This window comes from Mycteria americana, chromosome 2, assembly GCF_035582795.1.
Source record: "Mycteria americana isolate JAX WOST 10 ecotype Jacksonville Zoo and Gardens chromosome 2, USCA_MyAme_1.0, whole genome shotgun sequence".
In the NCBI taxonomy this organism is placed as follows: domain Eukaryota; kingdom Metazoa; phylum Chordata; class Aves; order Ciconiiformes; family Ciconiidae; genus Mycteria; species Mycteria americana.
This window is the reverse complement of record NC_134366.1, coordinates 54089219-54106255: the sequence shown is the minus strand read 5'-3', so window position 1 is coordinate 54106255 and position 17037 is coordinate 54089219. Positions and strand designations below refer to the sequence as shown.

The window sequence follows — 17037 nt, the reverse complement described above, 5'->3', positions numbered from 1 at the left end:
GGAGGCAAATGGTCTCAAAGCACATTTTGGGTATCAGGCACCTCTGTTTCATCAGGCAGACAGCCAGTATCCTGGTAAACATACATTCTTGCTAACGACATCTCTTACTCTGTAAATACTGCCCATTCCCCCAGACGTGGCCTTTTTGTCTGCTCAAGAGCCCTCTTCACTCATTGTGTTACTGTTCTTATGTTCATAGGTTTATTGGCCATGTCGCTGGAATCACACACGTTGCAAATATTTCCATACAAATAAGGATGCGGTTGTGTTTTCTACGCAGCCTATGGGAGTGAGTGGGATTGACAGGGACTGAATTTTTCTCTCTTCTTCTCTAAACATTTTTTGTTCTTGAACATCATATAACTTCCTGAAGGCTTGATCCAACCCCAACTTCATTGTAATTGAAATTACAGGAGACCCTTAAAAAACCCACGAGTTCTTATTCCCTTTTTTGCCCTAGGAAAAGCCCTATTGCCATTGATTTCTTGCTGTAATTCTTGCAATCAGCTGTCGGCATGTGTATAATAATGAAATTGTTCCTTCAGGTGAAATGGCATGGCCTGCTTTAGTAGGTTTGCTCCTCGTGAGCATCCAAAGCTTTTCTATTGTTTCAAGCAGCAGGAGGAAGCTGTTGATTCCTGCTGGGCTGCAGCGTTCACCTCCCGGGAGAGGATAAATCAGGTTACACTGTAGCTCCCACACAATCCATAGGATTTTTCACTTCTTTCAAGTTCAGGGTCAATCTTTTTCTATTGGGTGTAGCCATGCATCTCATAGAAGGTAAGTGGATTATACAGATTTAACCAAAGGGATAACAGGATTTTATGTGTGTAAAGAATGGCAGCTGAAAAGAAATATCTTGACATGTCAGTGGAACAAGGTCCACTGAGTGAATCATGAACATAGAGCTAGCATGTCATATTTTAGAGAAGAAAATTGTATTTTAATAGCAGGATCAGCGCTTCTAATTGTAACTTCATGGTTATGTGCCTGTAATTTAAAACACTGAGGATATGACTTATGGAATAGAAATCAGATAAGCGTCATTCTATCAATGAATGAATCCCAGCAATTACCTCCCTGCCCCATCCTGCATTGGGAAATCCTCTCTTGGAAAGGGGGGAATTAATATTCTACACGCATCTTCTGTGAAACTAGGGCCTACAGAGCAAGGTGGTTTCGCAGAGATACAATTTGTGAACTCCTATATAAAGGACTTTTTAATGAAGGATCCTAAGCCATCTTTTTACATTCGTAATGTTAAAAAGATATCATGAATGTGAGATCTAGTTACTTAAATAGTTATAGGCTTGGTCTGTGAGGCACAAAGCTATTCTGGCATTCAAACTGTTCTCTATTTAGGGATGTGCATTTGGACAGCTAAGCTCCTTTGGGCAGATCAAATAAGGGGCAGAGAAAGGGGAGTCTACATACATTCGTATGGAATAACTATGGCTTTTGAAATTCGTATCATCAGTTACATTTCAATAGGTTTTCTGTGCAGACCAAATGCTCACATCTTACACCTGTCAACCTCAGCTCATTTTTGAGATTTCATAATAGCGGCTCCCTATACCTGCTGAAAACATTTTCACCTTCACAGTTGCTATAAAGACCCATATCAACAAGAAAGAGGAGCAGTTGGGAATACAGTGAATCTATTCTTAAGCTGTTAACAAAGAGACAAAGCGAAGAAAAAGGGAGGGAAGGGGTCTGCATGTGTTGGTGATCACACGCTTGCGGGCCTAATACAGCCCCATTCACTCTAACTTTGGGACAAAATCCCGGCTCTGAAGCCGAATGAGCCACGCCACCGACTTCCCTGCAAATAGCACCTCGCTATCTGTCAGCTACATACATTTGAGATACTGCACGAGAAGTGGATAAAGCTTTTTCAGACTCCGCGTGTGAATTTTTAATTAACAGAGAAATACAGCGGTACCAACATAACATATGGCATATTATTTGGTACTTACCAGGTATGTAGTCGCACAGTCTCTCCATGGCTGCCTTTACTGTACTGTTGTGCCACTGTGCAAGCTGTTCGATTACAGACACCACAAGCACGCATCCTTCAAACAAACAAATAAAAAGAGCGAATATGGTTACCTGCAAAGTGTGATGAAGCACCCCGCGCCATAGAAGTATTTCAGGCATCATTGGGCATTTCATTTCTTGAGATGCTCCATGGCAGTTGAGTGTTCAAGGGGAAAAAAAATAAATAAAATCTGTGAATTTCTCTCTTTATTCAAAACCTGTAAGTTATCACAGAGGGGTGCCAATGCCAGAGGAGTGCACAGAACAGCCTGGCTTTTACAGCACTGGATGTTGCTCCTGAAAAACGATTTGCCATCCTTTCAAGGATGAAAATGAAGGAGCCAGGGGGACGGCCACTGTTACAACTGCCTGCTTGGCCACCTGCTCTCTTGTTATTTCTCGCAAGAAAAAAGGCATATGTCTGTCTTTGATAGGACTTCTATACCTCTCCACACAAGCCACACAGAGAGCTACCGAAACTGAAAAACAAATGGGTGTGACTGCCTGCAGAAAAGATGTCACGAAGCAGACATATGTGCTGACCACCACAAAGCATCCATGGCATCATTTCTTCACAGGCTTTCCTCTGAAGCCCAGCAGTGCTTGGCATGCACAGGGCTGCTGGGCCCAGCTACGCATTTGCTAAAGCGAAAACATCTTCAGGGTTCATTCTGCTCTCCTTCTCTGAGAAGGGGAAGAAAACCATTTCCTACGACCTACAAGGCTGGTTATTTCTCATCACTAATCTGAGTGCAAGCAGGGCTAAAGCCTAGTTGCTCCTTGGACTAGCCGTGGCTGAGACCCAAGAACTTGCACACTGTAGTGAAGCCTTTCTTGAGATGTGCAGCACTTTTTCTGATATTTTGGGGATGAATTAGGTTCGATGTGATCCCCACATAGCAATCGTTCAAAATCCACATGATGACCATAAGTGGTTCGTTTCAAGTCGATTTTAAACGGCTGTAGGCCAGCATTGTGTTCTCTCTTTCTGCAGTGGCTTCACCATTTTATAAAGAAGCCCCGTTTGGTGATGCAAAGTCTGATCAATATAGTCAGACCTGGCAGCCAGAGTGAGGTCCCTGCCTAGACTTAGAGCCTGTGTAAAGAGAGGTGGGTATCCCAGGCAGCCAGGAGACAAGGAGCCAGGATGCCAGTTTCCAGCAGTCTAGATAAGGATTTCTCTTTGAAATCCCTGTAGCTGAACCCTGTTTCCTCCCCTCCGCGAGAAATCTCAGCTCTCAGGCCTCGCTCTGACACAGTCTAGAAATGGAGGTGAGCTGCAGCATTTGGATGTGGCTGCAGGTCCACATTTTTCCAAAGCCCAAGAGCATTAAGGTTCAGGTTTTCAGACTGGCACAGCTCTTCAAAGTGAGCTTTTAAATTCCTTCCAAGTACCCCTGCCTATGTGCTATTAAATCAAAGTGCTGTTTTTCAACGTAAATACCTTTGATGCTCCTATGGATCAAGTAGCACGTCAAAGAGGAGGTAATACAATTGGAACTTGCTGTAAGACCAATATCTCTGAGTCTTCTATTATTCCTTCTACCCCAAATACAGTAATCCAGTGGAAATTACAGTGAACTTGCCACCTCTTTTGCAGGGATAAAAGCCCACTTCTCCATACTTATTAAATAAAACACTCACTCAAAGTCCTCTGCAGAATGATTTATAAAGCATGCTAAGAGCCATTATCTCCAGACAGCGTAAAAGAATAGGAGAATAAATGGAGATGGATACCACCAAGAAAAAACTCTGAAGCAAGCCATTCCTTCTTCCCTCCCCTCCCTGCCCCCCCCCCAAAAATAGCCACAGGCTAGCCCAAGGAATTAACAGTTAATTAAAACACAATAGCTCATAAAGAAAAAAAAAAGGCAGAATAATAAACACCCAAACTAAAACTGAAAGGGACATCCAAGCTGGAGGGTAAAGCATGCTCAGGACTTGGGCTGGAAGAACAGCCCAGGGCCATCTGGCCCCTGTTTAACCACTAGCAGGTGCCTTAGCCCAGCCTTACCCTGTCCTATGCCTGTGCTTGTGCCCGGGACCAGTCCCCAGAGCACATTTGGGTGAGAACACCCAGTCGGGGCGGGGGGGGGGAGTTGAGGGGTGCAAGAGACTTCAGCTGTTTGGGTGCAAGCCATGCCCTGCACGGCCCCAGAGACAGAAAACAGACCCTGGCTTATTTGCAAGGGTAGTGTGGGCATAGCCACACTGGCCCGACTCCATCGCTTAGCACGGAGATGGCGGTGCACACCCTTGAAACACGCTGGAAACGCACCTAAGAGGCATTGCATAACTTGCTTCTTACAAGGCCATACTATTAACACACATGAGCAACCTACAGACAACCAAAACTACCCTTCCCCCACCTTCTATGTCTGTTTTATTCATGAGGATGGAGGCTCAGGAAAATTAAATGACCAAAATGATGTCTTAACCACAAAACCACATATTCTTTCTCTGCCCTCCTTTCTTCTCTTACCAAGGTCAGGCCTTCATCTAACAATCTTGCTGTCTAGAAGTCAGAAAGACAAAAAAGAATCCAAGCGGAAAGAGAGGAAGGAGCTAGGAGCTAGCTTTGAAATTTTCTAAAGGACACAGCTTTTGTGGTTTTACTTCTCATTCTTTTGCACCTGGAGCTTGAGGAAGCTATAAATGAGGATGTGCCAGTGCTTAGCAGACACGGGTCCAGGAGTCCATGAGGGGTAAAGATAAGGAGGAAAGAAGGAAACTCAGGAGATGCTGAGGTTAGCACTGTTAGCAGCGGGAAATGCTTCAGCAGGCAGAGGAGCTGGGAGAGCAGACGGTCCCCAAAACATGGGCTGAAGCAGAACTGAGCCCAGGGGCAAGTGGGCAACAGCAACGGAGCGGATGCCAATGTGGCTTGAGGAGTAGGACGGCCTGACCAGACTACGAAATTGCAAGCCTGGATGCAAAGCGAGGGAAAAGCCCCCATTGCAAGCACAGGCGTGAGCTCAGACATGGGGGCAGGTGAAAACCAGCGGGATCTGGGATGTCGCGTCCCTGAGGCTCAGTAACCTGTCACGCCAGGGAGCTGACAGTGTCACCAACTGCAGCAGAGAGACACGATGCTCTTTTTGCCTGTGCTGTGTAACCCAGCGCTCCTGCACCTCCAGCCGGGGCCTGCCGGCACACTTTGCAGAGAGGACAGGGTCCTTCTCTCTTGGTCCCGGCTGCACCCGGCTGCCTCTTCCACACGCCCTGCATGCTGGGCATCCCCGCCAAGCAGCACGGGAATGGGGGACTCCGGCTGGGTCCAGCTTTCTAAAAGTCTGTCTCCCGCCTCCGGCACCCCTTCATCCTCTGCGGGACCAGAGGGTGCCGTGCACCGCCGCAGCGAAGCTTGCAAACCGCTGCCGGTGGGAGCGGGACGCTGCCCGCCTCCCCCCGCCGCCTGCACCGCGGCTCGTGCTTCCTGCGTCGTGGCGGGTCTGCTCCGTGCGCGAGCAGAAATCAGCCTCCGCGATGTCTCTGCTTTCAGTTACAGCATCCTCGGGTGCAAAAACGTTGGCTCCAGTGCTGCAAGGAGAGATTTTATTCCCATGTAAAAGCTGGCCTGATAAAAACATTGACACAAGTCAACCCTCTTGCAGTGGGAGAGACCAGCTTACGACGTGGCCCCATGACTTCCCCGGCAGACAAGGCAAGAACTTGCCTGTGGCTGCAGCACTCAGCCCTGCCGCACCTCGGTGCACCGCTTTTGCACTGAAATGGAGTTGTTCAGCCCAAGCGCAGGCTCAGCAGCCTGCCTAATGATTCGTCTCAGGGTGGGGGTGCAAAGAGGCTCCTCTCTCTCTCTGACTCAGCCCTCGTCCCCATGACTCTCATTTTCGTTATCATATTTTCCTTATCTTCTCACCTCCAGTAGAGTTGGTGCAGAGAAAGGGGCTTATGGACAAACAGCCCGAGTGCTCGAAATCCAAAAAGTTGGGCTGAGGATAAAAATACCCTTGGTTTTTCCATTTCCTCTGTTATACAAGACGACAGTCTCCACTGAAGATGTGAGTTTCTCTCTCATGTTTCTCAAAGTACCGCGGGGCGGGGGGGGAAGCTATTTTTGGTTCAGCTATGCCAAATAGAAACAGAATTCTTAATCACAAACACAATCATGCAGGTAACCCTACTCATGGAGCGGTCTCCCAGCAATTAAATGGAAATTTTTCATGTTGATTAAGTCAGTTAGTTAGACACTTTTATGTCTATCGAACCAGGCCCAAAGGGAGATTTGCTTCACAAGAGAATTAACGGAGCCATTGCTGAGTTTGTGCAGTACTTAATGCAGTACCTTGGGCTACTAGATGCTATATGAATATAAATAACAATAATAATAGCCTGACAACTTGGGAAAAACCCACAGAGCTGAGCTTCAAAATGTTTGCTCTCATAATGTGCTAGTCTTTACTGTCACGGAGGGGATGCTTCTGGTCATGCCGTGACACCCTCCCCACCTCGGGCACCTGCAGAGCACACCTCGGTTATTCAAATGCTCCCCCGCAAATGCACTTATTCCAGACAAAACGCTACGCTCCAGGGGACAAGCCAATAAAGAAAGTTTTGAACAATTTTCAAAGGGGTCTGCCGTTCCAGCTGGGGCATCCTCAGCCTCAGGTGCTGTGGCTGAAGTCTCTGGACCCAAATCCGGGGAGTCTTCCTGCCCTCTGGAGGGAAAGGCGCTCCCCGGGAACGCGTGCCACCAATGCGTGCCATCGGCTGATCTGCTCTCCGTTTCCCCCATCTACCTGGGCTTTTATCAGGTGCCCTTGGTCCACCTCTCTTTACTCCTCGTGGTCTGCTGGCACCTCTTATTGTCCCGCCACGGGCCATGTCCCGGGGGATGCCCGCTTATGTTTGGGCTCTGCTGGCCTCAAAGCCTTTCATTTAGACTGATGTCACCAGGAGCAGCTTTTGGGCTGGAGATTGTAAATGACTCAGGAAAAGGGTTGAACCCTGGCAGGAGGGAGGAGGAATGTCTAAGGGGACTCACTGTAGTCCAGGGAGCCTAACCCACCCAGGCTCCCCATTTTTTTGGATAAAAACATGCTCCCCCCAGTAGTTCAGATTTATAACCTCTAGGACAACCTATCTCCTGTGTTGGGCTATAGGTAAAACCTCAAGAGGTTAGTGTCTATAAATTAAACTCAGACTATCCTTGCTCCTACTACAAACCTGCTCTCTTTTTAATCATATATGCCATCTTCCTCTGGATTTAGTGGCAGAAAAGGAATTCACTGTTGGCTGCAGCATAAGAAGCCACTACCCGCCAAAGAAATGAACAGAAATCTCCCTGCACACCAAATATCATCAGAAATGCCAACCAGTTATCCTAGCATTTAATGGGTCTTAATTCTGCTGGCTAAAAATGGAAAATAGTTAGCTAAAAAGGACAGGGGGAAATCATCCGTCTTTGACTGTAGAAATCTCACTGCTTTAATTACTTATGATGTGTGCGAGAATGTAAACTTTTTAATACTCTGGCATCAATAGAAAAGCACTTCCAGATCTAGACAGTCATTAGCAACTATTGTTTGCTTTTAATTTAGTAGATATTTAGATGCCATTTATTTCTCATCATGAGCTGAGCACATATAAGGCAATGTAGATAGGCTTCATAATTAAAGGTTAAAAACAGCTCTAAATTTTTTACAGTTGCACATGATTTTCTTTAGAAACAAGTTTCAAGAAGTTGACTCTGCTGTCGCACTTCAATAGTAGGTTTCAATGCCTTGACAGGCTGAAGGATGTTTTCTCTGGAAGAAATTCATTGGTATTATAATGCCTACCAGCCATTAGAAACTAGACTCTGTTATTAATAAAATGCCTGTCTCTTTTAGTGATAGTTTGTCCCATCTGCTATTAATTTCTGAAGAGATAAGAGAAAACCATAACCGTTTTGCTCAGCAGCAGTAATCTGAAAACTCACATGTCAGGAAATACTTCTCTCCATGTATTTGAAAATAGCGTGTAATAATAAAATGACATTTCCAATAAGCTCGGGAAAAAAAATCATACCCCAATAATAAAATCAGAGCTAGAGAAATTCATTTCTTAGCTGTGAAGCCTCTGGCAGTTTGAGCAGACTATTTAACTTAATCCACTTCTGCCGCACACGTTTGAAAGGCTCTATAATTAGAATTATACCTAGGATGTCAAGAAGTGCCTGGATACTGAAAGCTGCCTCTCTAAGTTTCAGATTTGTAGATATATTTGTCTGAGTAAAACTCTGTTAAATGGGATTTCTAGCACCTGGCACATCCTCCTTTGCCATCCTTTGCTCACGTTCCTGGGTGCTGGAGATCCTTCTTGCCCCTCCAGCCATATCATTGTTCCCCAGCCATAAATTAACGTACCCTCTGGAGCACAAGGAGGAAATAAGCCCCCAAAAGTGGTCTGGCATACAAATAGCCCTCGGCAAATGCTGCTGGCCAGGCTGTGGTCACCCTGCTCGCTCCCGGTGGAGCAGGAGCCGGAGCCTCGCTTGGCGAAGCAGCAAACCTCTGCCTCAAATATCTGCCTGCAGCAGCAAGCCGCTGAATAGATGACCCCATCTATCACATGCCTGGTTTTATATAGAAGATGAAGGTTTTCCCAAAACACATGCTTTGCTTCTTCCATTTGTAGGTGATCACAGGCTCCAACGCATCTCTTAAAGCCTACAGATGAGGAGTCCCCAGAGCCTGTCTACAAAAGACGATACTGCTAATCCTCGTGCAGATGTTGTTGATCTGGCATAAAAACACCTCTTTCCGAATTCATCTACTCCAGTTCCAGTTCAAGCTGGAACAAGACATTCCTGTTTGAAGTAAGAGTATTCACATGGGGAGCTAATAAGAAATAAGGTTTTCTCCTCTGAGATGGGGACGTGCACGTGGGTATGGTAGGTGCAGGCAGACCATGGATATGCAAAGTCAGGAATGTTTTCTTTTTCACTACATATTCCTTTCCCAATATTTCGCAATACCCATTTTGCCTTCTTTCACTGCTTCTCAGCACCGAGCTGATACTTGCAAAGAACAGCTCTTTATAACCTCAAGATTTCATTCCAGCAGGGAAATGTTCAGCTCAAATGACTTAACTGTATAGGCAAAGTTAGGATAGTTCTTTTCCCATATACAGCCAGAGGATTTGTTGTTTTGAAAGGTAATTTAGAAAGGGATCTGAGTGTAAAAGTCTTTTAACTCAGACTTTGCTCCCTATTCCATTTACAGAGTTAACATATTTCATAGAGATACTGAAGTGATGGAATATAATTATAGGTATCCATATTCAAATATGTTGGCATATACAAGACCTTTTCCCGCTAAATTTGCTAAACATCATAAAATATCTTGGAAATGCTAAATGGTACGCTATTACCAAACCTGTCACTGGGCATAAAATTACATATATTATACTGGCTAAAGACATTTTTGAAATATTAATATCAATATAGCAGTATTTTGAGTGCATTGTAGCTCTGTAACAAAACCAGCAAACCCTGGAATATCAATTATCATTTCCATTGCTCAGGCAATAGCAGTGAGCCACTTCAGACCCCTGACTCCACTGCTCTATTCATTCATTATGGTTTCCTTAAGACGCCCAATGAAGACTCTGATACAGTTATGCCGGTACAGAACATTCAGTTTCCATCTAGTGGAAGACTGGTATCCATATCTGCCAGCCAAATGTATCCCTAGTGTTTCCTACATTACACTTTAAAGAGCCCTGTTTAACAAAATCTATAACCCCAGGCACTTCCAATGGAAATGCTTTCTGCATTAATTAATAGAAAAAAATCCGTGTGTGTATGCGTGCCATTAACATATTTCTCTTTTCCAAATCAGGAAAGGGTATTCATTTACTGAAGCCTGAATGGTGGCAGGGGGAGTTAATGTAACTGGGTAACTTCATCCTTGTCACAAAGGTTTGACCATTTTAAGATTCTGAATGCACAAAACTTGTTTCAGATATACAGTTCCTAAAGCCACTGAAAGTGATTGCCTTACACATAAGCAGAAGTTCTGTATAAGGCTAACGTATGAACAAGAGTGGGAGGCACACACGTTGTGGCCATCAGCAACCAAACAGACAACCAATACTAAATAAATAAGATGGTCAAAGAAAACTTATACTAAAGGCAAGCAACAGTAATGTAAAACGTACAAGACTACCCATGTCTACAAATGCACATATAAATATATACGATTGTGTATTTACACACACATACATGTATATATGTCAGTATGCTAAGCACACCTTTTTCTGGTGATCAACAGATATACTTGCCTTTTACGGCCATAAACTTTCAGTAAGACTGGGGGTGATTTTGAAGATGAAATTTTTGCCAGAAGTTGCTGAGAAATATGAATCCCTGTAGAAAATATTCCTATTTTAATAGCTGCTTTAGTATCTCTATTGTACTACTCACATGCCTGCGGTTTTCCTATCCAAAGTGTAATCATAGGAAAAAACGTTATGGTCAAATTTGGTATTTATTACTGATCATGAGGCCAAATTTTGCCACTGAGTAAACGGAGCAATGTAGGTGAAGTGAACAGAGGTGCTGCGGCTTGGCACTGGTTTAGCTGTAATCAAAGTCGATTCCCAGCCTTTCAGAGTAAAATACATTGTGGTGCTACACTGATATTGGGCATGGCCTTTTTACAGAACTCATTGAGCTGTAAATTATACGTTCTGTCATGGTGCCTCCCCAGACAATATGTGCACAGCCACTTTGTCTGAGCGCAGTTATTAAAAGCCTCCAACTCCATTTGGCATGTTCCATTGTGTGAAGTTATTGGGAACTCCAGACGGCACCGGTCCTGCTGCCGCTCCGCAGGGCATATTTCATCCCTGCACTCAGGCACAGCTAGACGGAGGCAAATTGTTGAGGACATTGACTATCACACAAATCAACACAGGTAGAGGTCGGCACTTTACGCTGCTGGGAAGCTCGGAAACATCCGTTCTTTAATGTAATCAGAGCTGAAAATATGTTTCAAAACCATGCTTCTTCATACTCTAGGAATTATGTGTTCATGGGTGAATGGAAGAGGTGACCTGCAAAGGTTGCTGAGAATGGCATTATATCGAGCAGAAAGATGGGGAAATTTGCTTCCCCAGCTGCTGACGCACAGGATCTCCGCTCGCTAGCGAAGAAGATGGAAAGCACTGCTGTCCGGCTGTATTGAGCGCTCCCTGACTAATCGTCTCATTCCAAAAAGGGCAGCCAAAGTTAATCGCCAAAAGAGCAGGGCAGCCTACTGCTGGGGAGAAAATAAATAAACCCTGCTATTTGCAAATGGTTCTCGCGGTCACAGCACAGAACCCCTGAAAAGCCGGCCTGGAAGAAGCCATCTTACACAAGCCTCTGCCCTAGCAGCTGACCTATGGCATCCATGCCATTCCAAAGGGACAGGATAGACACAGAGCTGGTAAGATCTCTAATGAGGTCTTCTACAGCCTTCTCGGGAACTGATGACAGTGCTCACTTATCACTACCATTAGAAAATTTTCTTCCTAACCTGAACGTCCTTACTGGTATCCATTTCTGTTATTTCTTGCCATAGCTGTTATGAACCTGGAGAATGGATCACCCCTTTAATGTTTTTGCGGACAGATATCACGTCTTTTCTCAAGTTTTTCTTCTCTAGACTAATTAACTCCAATTTATTCAGTCTTTCTTTATAGCTTGTGTTTGTTTTTCTCCAAAACCTCCCGTCGCTCTGCATCATTCTTGATGCACAGCCCCAAAAGGGAAGGCAGAAATTCCTCTGAGGCTTTGTCAATGCTGAGAAAGGTAGCGGGTTACTTCACATGTTTTGCAAGCTAACTTCTGTTCACATATCTCGGTGTGCACAGTGTGTGCGTTCTTTGTGACAGCATGCCATCATTGTGCCACTACAAGCCTGGATGATCTTCCCTAGGGATGCTACCCAGTCGGTCTTTCCTCATCCACTACGTGTGTCATTGACTATTTCTGCTGAAGTGCCTTCAACATACCCATACTGAAACGATCTTTTTTGGGCGCAAGTACCCCAAGTTTTCAAGATTGTTTTTAATTTAATCCTGCCCTCCATTGCACCTGCAAACCTTTTCAGCTTTATATGAGCTGCTAATTTAATAGCACACTATTTCGTTACCCTGGCTAATGAAAAGATGGAATGATACTATGTTCAAAACAGAGGTCCAAGAAAGACCTCATTTTGTACATCCTTCCACTTAGGGAGTGAGCCACTCGTAGTTACTCTCAGAACAAGGCTACCCACCAGTTTTGTCCTGCCCTGTAGAAGCTTAATCAATGTCACATATCTCTCAGCCACTAGATTAGTGCTGAGGTGGTGCCAAAAGCCTTACTAAAGTCCAGCTGTAACATCTACAACTTCTTCTGTGTCTACATGCCGTTATCCCGTCAGCAAAGAAAATTAGATTGATCTGATGCTGTTTCTCCTTGATACATCCAGTGAGGCTCTTACTCATATTTACTTTTGAAAGGTGCTTTTATAAAGTTTTATTAACTATTGCAGGATTTTTCCAGGAACTGATGTTTAACTGACTGATCTACAATTCCCCAAATTTCCTTTCTTCACCATGTTGAAGAGAGATGAATACAGCAGTTCCCTCCTGTCTTTCAGTGTCTCCCCTGCTTTCTGCATCCTCCAGAACAGCTTCTGCCTTTCCCGAGGTTGCTTCAGATACTTCTGGATGAAGTCACCTTTGCTAGAGAACAGAACGATTTGCAAGGACCCTTTAAGGGTTCTGTCGCAATTTGGGGTGGTGGGAGGTGTGGAATAAAATCTTTAAAAATTAATCAGAAATAGTAGAAAAATAAAGAACGTGATCTCAGGTATGACGAAACATCAGCACCAGTGTCAACAGTTACCAGTGTTACTGTACTATCTTTGGGAACCTTAACATTAACTTAACATTAACTTAACATTAACATTAAAGTAAAACTTTGCTTGCTCTGTGAAATGGGCAGTATTTTCCTCATTTAACAGATGCGGAAAGTCAAAGACCTGAGTATCTGAAGGGCTCGTTCATACTTAATTTTTGAGAGAAAAATACACAGCATCTTGTTCTCAGGATGCCCCGCTGAAACGGTCAGGCTGCACCTAGCAAAAGGGTTTCTAGGTCTCGCCCTGAATAAATCCCTTAAGCCGTACTGCCAGTCGGTAACAAACCCAGAAATGAAAACCGGACCTAGCATCCAACTCCCAAACTAGTCCCCGGGGCAAAAACTCACCGTCTTTACGTGAGGAAAAACAGCTTCAGGGGCCTTTGCAGATAGGAAAACTTACTAAAGCCCTTTTGTCTACCATAAGGAAAAAGCAGAAGAATATATCACATGCAAAGTGTGCAAGAGGCCCAGAGGAAGGGCCTGAGCTGATTTCAGGGTATGCAAAGAGGGGGGATTTTTCCAGCCTGGGGAGGCAGGAAACACTGATGGAGGAAAGAGACTGTCAGATGTTGGGAAAATTCTTCTAGTGACAGGGCCAAGAAAGACCGTGTATCTATTTAAGAGCAGGCTGGAGATGGTTAGGAACTGCTTAGGTGTACTACGTCTGATCTTGTGGCTGGCAGGATTATCATCAGGTCCTTTCCCCCGCTTTTCCATAATTCTAAAAGGCGGTAGTATTAAATCCCTTTTTAGGTGGGAACACGTTTTGGATGCTTTGTTTTTACACCAAGTCAATTATGAAAAGACTTTCTCTGAATGAAGCAGCCAAATTTTTCAAGAAAACGCAGCAAAAATGATGTGACTTTTTCTATAGTTACTGAGGCTGATTAAAACTTCTGTCTAAATGTTTTCTAACACAATTAAGTTTGCTGTGAAAAAGTCACCTTCTTTTTTAGACAAGTAACAACCTGAAAGCAGAAATGTTTTGGCCAGCCTCCCCCTGTGAGCCGTCTGAACTGTTCAGCCTGCTGTGGCACCTCCCTGGACGCATACCCTCCTCTCCTCCAGCCCTGTTCCGTATCGACATAGAGATGCCTACCCAAAATACATTTTCCAGGATGTGCTAAGGGCAGGGGAGTCCCTTGAAGCTTCCAGCCACTTTCCCAGTATGACCAGAATATACTGGGGCAGATGGTGCCTACCCAGGGAGCACCGCTAGCAAGGGGAACAGAAGAAGGAAGCAACCAAGCGGTATCACGTTCCACGGGGGTACCAGAGCTGCATTTCGCTCTCCTGTCATATCATTTCTACTTATTTCTTCAAGAAGTGTGGTACTTTCAGTGGAAAGGCTTAATGGAAAATATTTTCTTGGTTTTGTTACTGAAAGAGCATCCATTTCCTGACTCTCTTCGGCTACTAACATAGCAATCTCGATCGTGCAGGTGGTAGACACACAGGAGTGATCAGAAATGACTATTCTATATGCAGTCACCTCATTTCCCTCGGAAAAGAGAGGCAAATAACTTTGAAAGATTAGACACCTGACCGCACTTTTAACTTGCATGAAAAAGTCCACTTCTTCAAGAAAATCTCCTATACATTTGGCAGCAGGCATTTCTCACATTAAAAATGCTGCCTTGATCTATGAGGCCAAGAAGACACAGAGGAAGTTCTCATGGCTCTTGCCCAATGCCTTCCCAGGTGGCAAGCTGAGCTAGCAGGGTTTGGGGTCAAGCTCTTGAAAGGAAATCACAATGTTTCTCGTAGAGATTAAGCTGATCTCGGCTTAATTTCTGCTCCTAGGAGGGCTGGTCACTGAATCAGCTGCAGGAACTGACGTTACCCCTGCTCCACGCCACAGCAAGTGTAACCATCAGCTCCTCCGTGCTTTCCCTTTCCTGCTTGTGAGAAGGAGGAGACACAGATGGCTTGTCAGGGTTTTCAAGGGTTAGTCGAGAGAGCAGCGCGTCAGTGAAACCCCAGAGGCGGCCGTCTGGGCTAGCCCAGCCCCTGCAGTTTTAATGCTCTGCACGCTTCATTTTTAGCTTGCGGTTTACGGAAGTGTGGACGGTCTGTTTTGGTCCTGAGGCAAGCTCACGTGGATGCTTTTAGCTGAAGGGACACCTCAGAGGGAGCAACTGGTGTGGGAGGCAGGTTTTTTGGTGTCTCCCCACTGAACAAACATGCCGGGGAGATGCTTGGTGGTGCCAGCAGCAGGGCTGGTGCAGCTTTCCTCCCTTTGGGAGGAAAAAAAAGCAGAACTTCTCTTGTGCAAGGCAACTTCAATGCAATGTGCAGTCACTTTAAGAATTTAGAGCCTTGCTGGGTCAATAGGATGGAAGGGGCAGACAACGCTCACACGTGACATTCGAAAAAACAGCAGCGTAAAAATTCTACGGGCGAGCATGCTCACCACCTTTCCTGTACCATCAAAACCGTAGCTGCCTAAAGATCTCACCATTAAAAACCACCACTTCCCTCTCACTAGGTAGCTGCTCGGTCACTGCTTGCGTGGCTGCCGGCCCAAACGAGGCCAGTCCCTCACAGCTATTTCTGCTTTTCACAACTCGCTTTCATTTTCTGGCTGGTGGCTGAACCCTGGCAGGGGCTGCGCAAGCCTCACCTCCCCCACTTTGCTCCGCTTTCAGCTGCCCCTGCCTCGCCGGTGCCAAAATCTGCAGGGCCACTGTGGACGGCTCAGAAGTGAGGCAAAAACCTGGTTTTATCAAGCTTAGGGTTATTTTTTCTAATTGCGTTCCTTGAGCCACAGTGAAAATATTTTGGGGCTGAAAGGAAATAATTCCTTTTGAAGGATGGAGAGCCATGACAGGGTTTATGTTTACAGCACAAAAGTGCCCTGAAAAGCTAAACGAAGACAAAATAAAACGTTTTATCATAATACATAAGACATAACCATCATTTAACATTTGCTCACATAAAAAACATAAGCTACCACATCTCTCTAGGCACACAGAGTCTCATGCCAAGGGCATTTCTGGTGCAGAGATGCCCACAGTTCACGTTGACTTTGGTGTTACTGGTCTTGCTTTGGGAATCACGTAGTCAGCTGAGGCTATAGGATACCCCCAGCTAGAGCTGCTGTGGGGATCACCACAGCCACCAAAGTCACACGAGGCGGGGGGTTGCCAAAACACACTCGCCCCACTTTAGTACGGGTCATGCAGACGCATGCGCTCGCGAAAAGGAAAGGAAATGTGAGGAAACAGCCCTCGCAACTTGGCTATCCAGAGTCGACCATCCAGACCGCAAAGCTCTCTGGCCCAAGTATGGACCGACTATCCTTAAGAATAGTTTCCCAGGCAATGAAATCAATGAGGAGGCCCTGGGCAAGTCTGAGGGAAACTGTGTCTTCCTGCAGTTAAGCAAAATTCATCGTGAACCGTAACAAATACTAGGATCCCATAACACCTTGTTTTCAGGTCCCAGACCTACAGCTTTTCAGATGCCGTTCCCCACAGAGCAAAAACATGAACTTTGGGAAGCAGCCACTCAAAAACAAAATCATAAAGTAACTCCAGACCCCATGCTGGCCTTGCAAAGTCTTCAGTGATTATTTCACCAAAGACTACGGGCATTTTGCAGTACAGCTGTTGAAGCAGATAAAGGAGCGATTTATGATGTGCATAGCAATTCTCAGCTCACCAGTGGAGTAACAAATGAACTAGTCCAGCAGGCAAACAAAACCTGAATACGTACCGACGCAGGTGTGTCCTTTGTACAGCCCAGAGGGGAGCGAAGGGGGTGGCGGGTCGTTTCCGTGGGGGAGAGGGGAGGAAGAGGCAGCCTTCAGCAGAAGCGGGAGCCAGAGCATGCAGAATAAATTAAGGAATGTTTGCCTAGACCCCCTCATCCTACGGAAGGAAAAAAAGGAAGAAATCAGGTGGGAAGGGCGCACGTGGACCTGTATTCCCGTAATGCTCAGGGAGCATCCCGCATCCTTGTCTCATCAGCAGCTCATCGAGGTGCAGGGAGACCGGCGCGCCCGTGCAGCGGCACGTAACGCAGGGACCGCTTCCCAGGCGGGGACACGCACGCCTGCCTTCTCGCGGGGCGCACGCAGGACCCCCCACTCGCGCATC

At 45.5% G+C, this 17037-nt stretch overlaps 1 protein-coding gene across 1 annotated transcript in view; it reads right to left on the bottom strand.

The window, feature by feature from the left end:
• AOAH (acyloxyacyl hydrolase) overlaps positions 1 to 16769 on the bottom strand; it is an 81971-nt gene extending 65202 nt beyond the window's left edge. The window contains exons 1-2 of the mRNA XM_075495435.1: positions 16655 to 16769; positions 1977 to 2072 (exon numbers count right to left, since the gene is read on the bottom strand). Coding sequence (XP_075351550.1) covers positions 1977 to 2072; positions 16655 to 16769 — 211 coding nt within the window. The remainder of the gene's footprint in view (positions 1 to 1976; positions 2073 to 16654) is intronic.
• Positions 16770 to 17037: the final 268 nt, after the last annotated feature.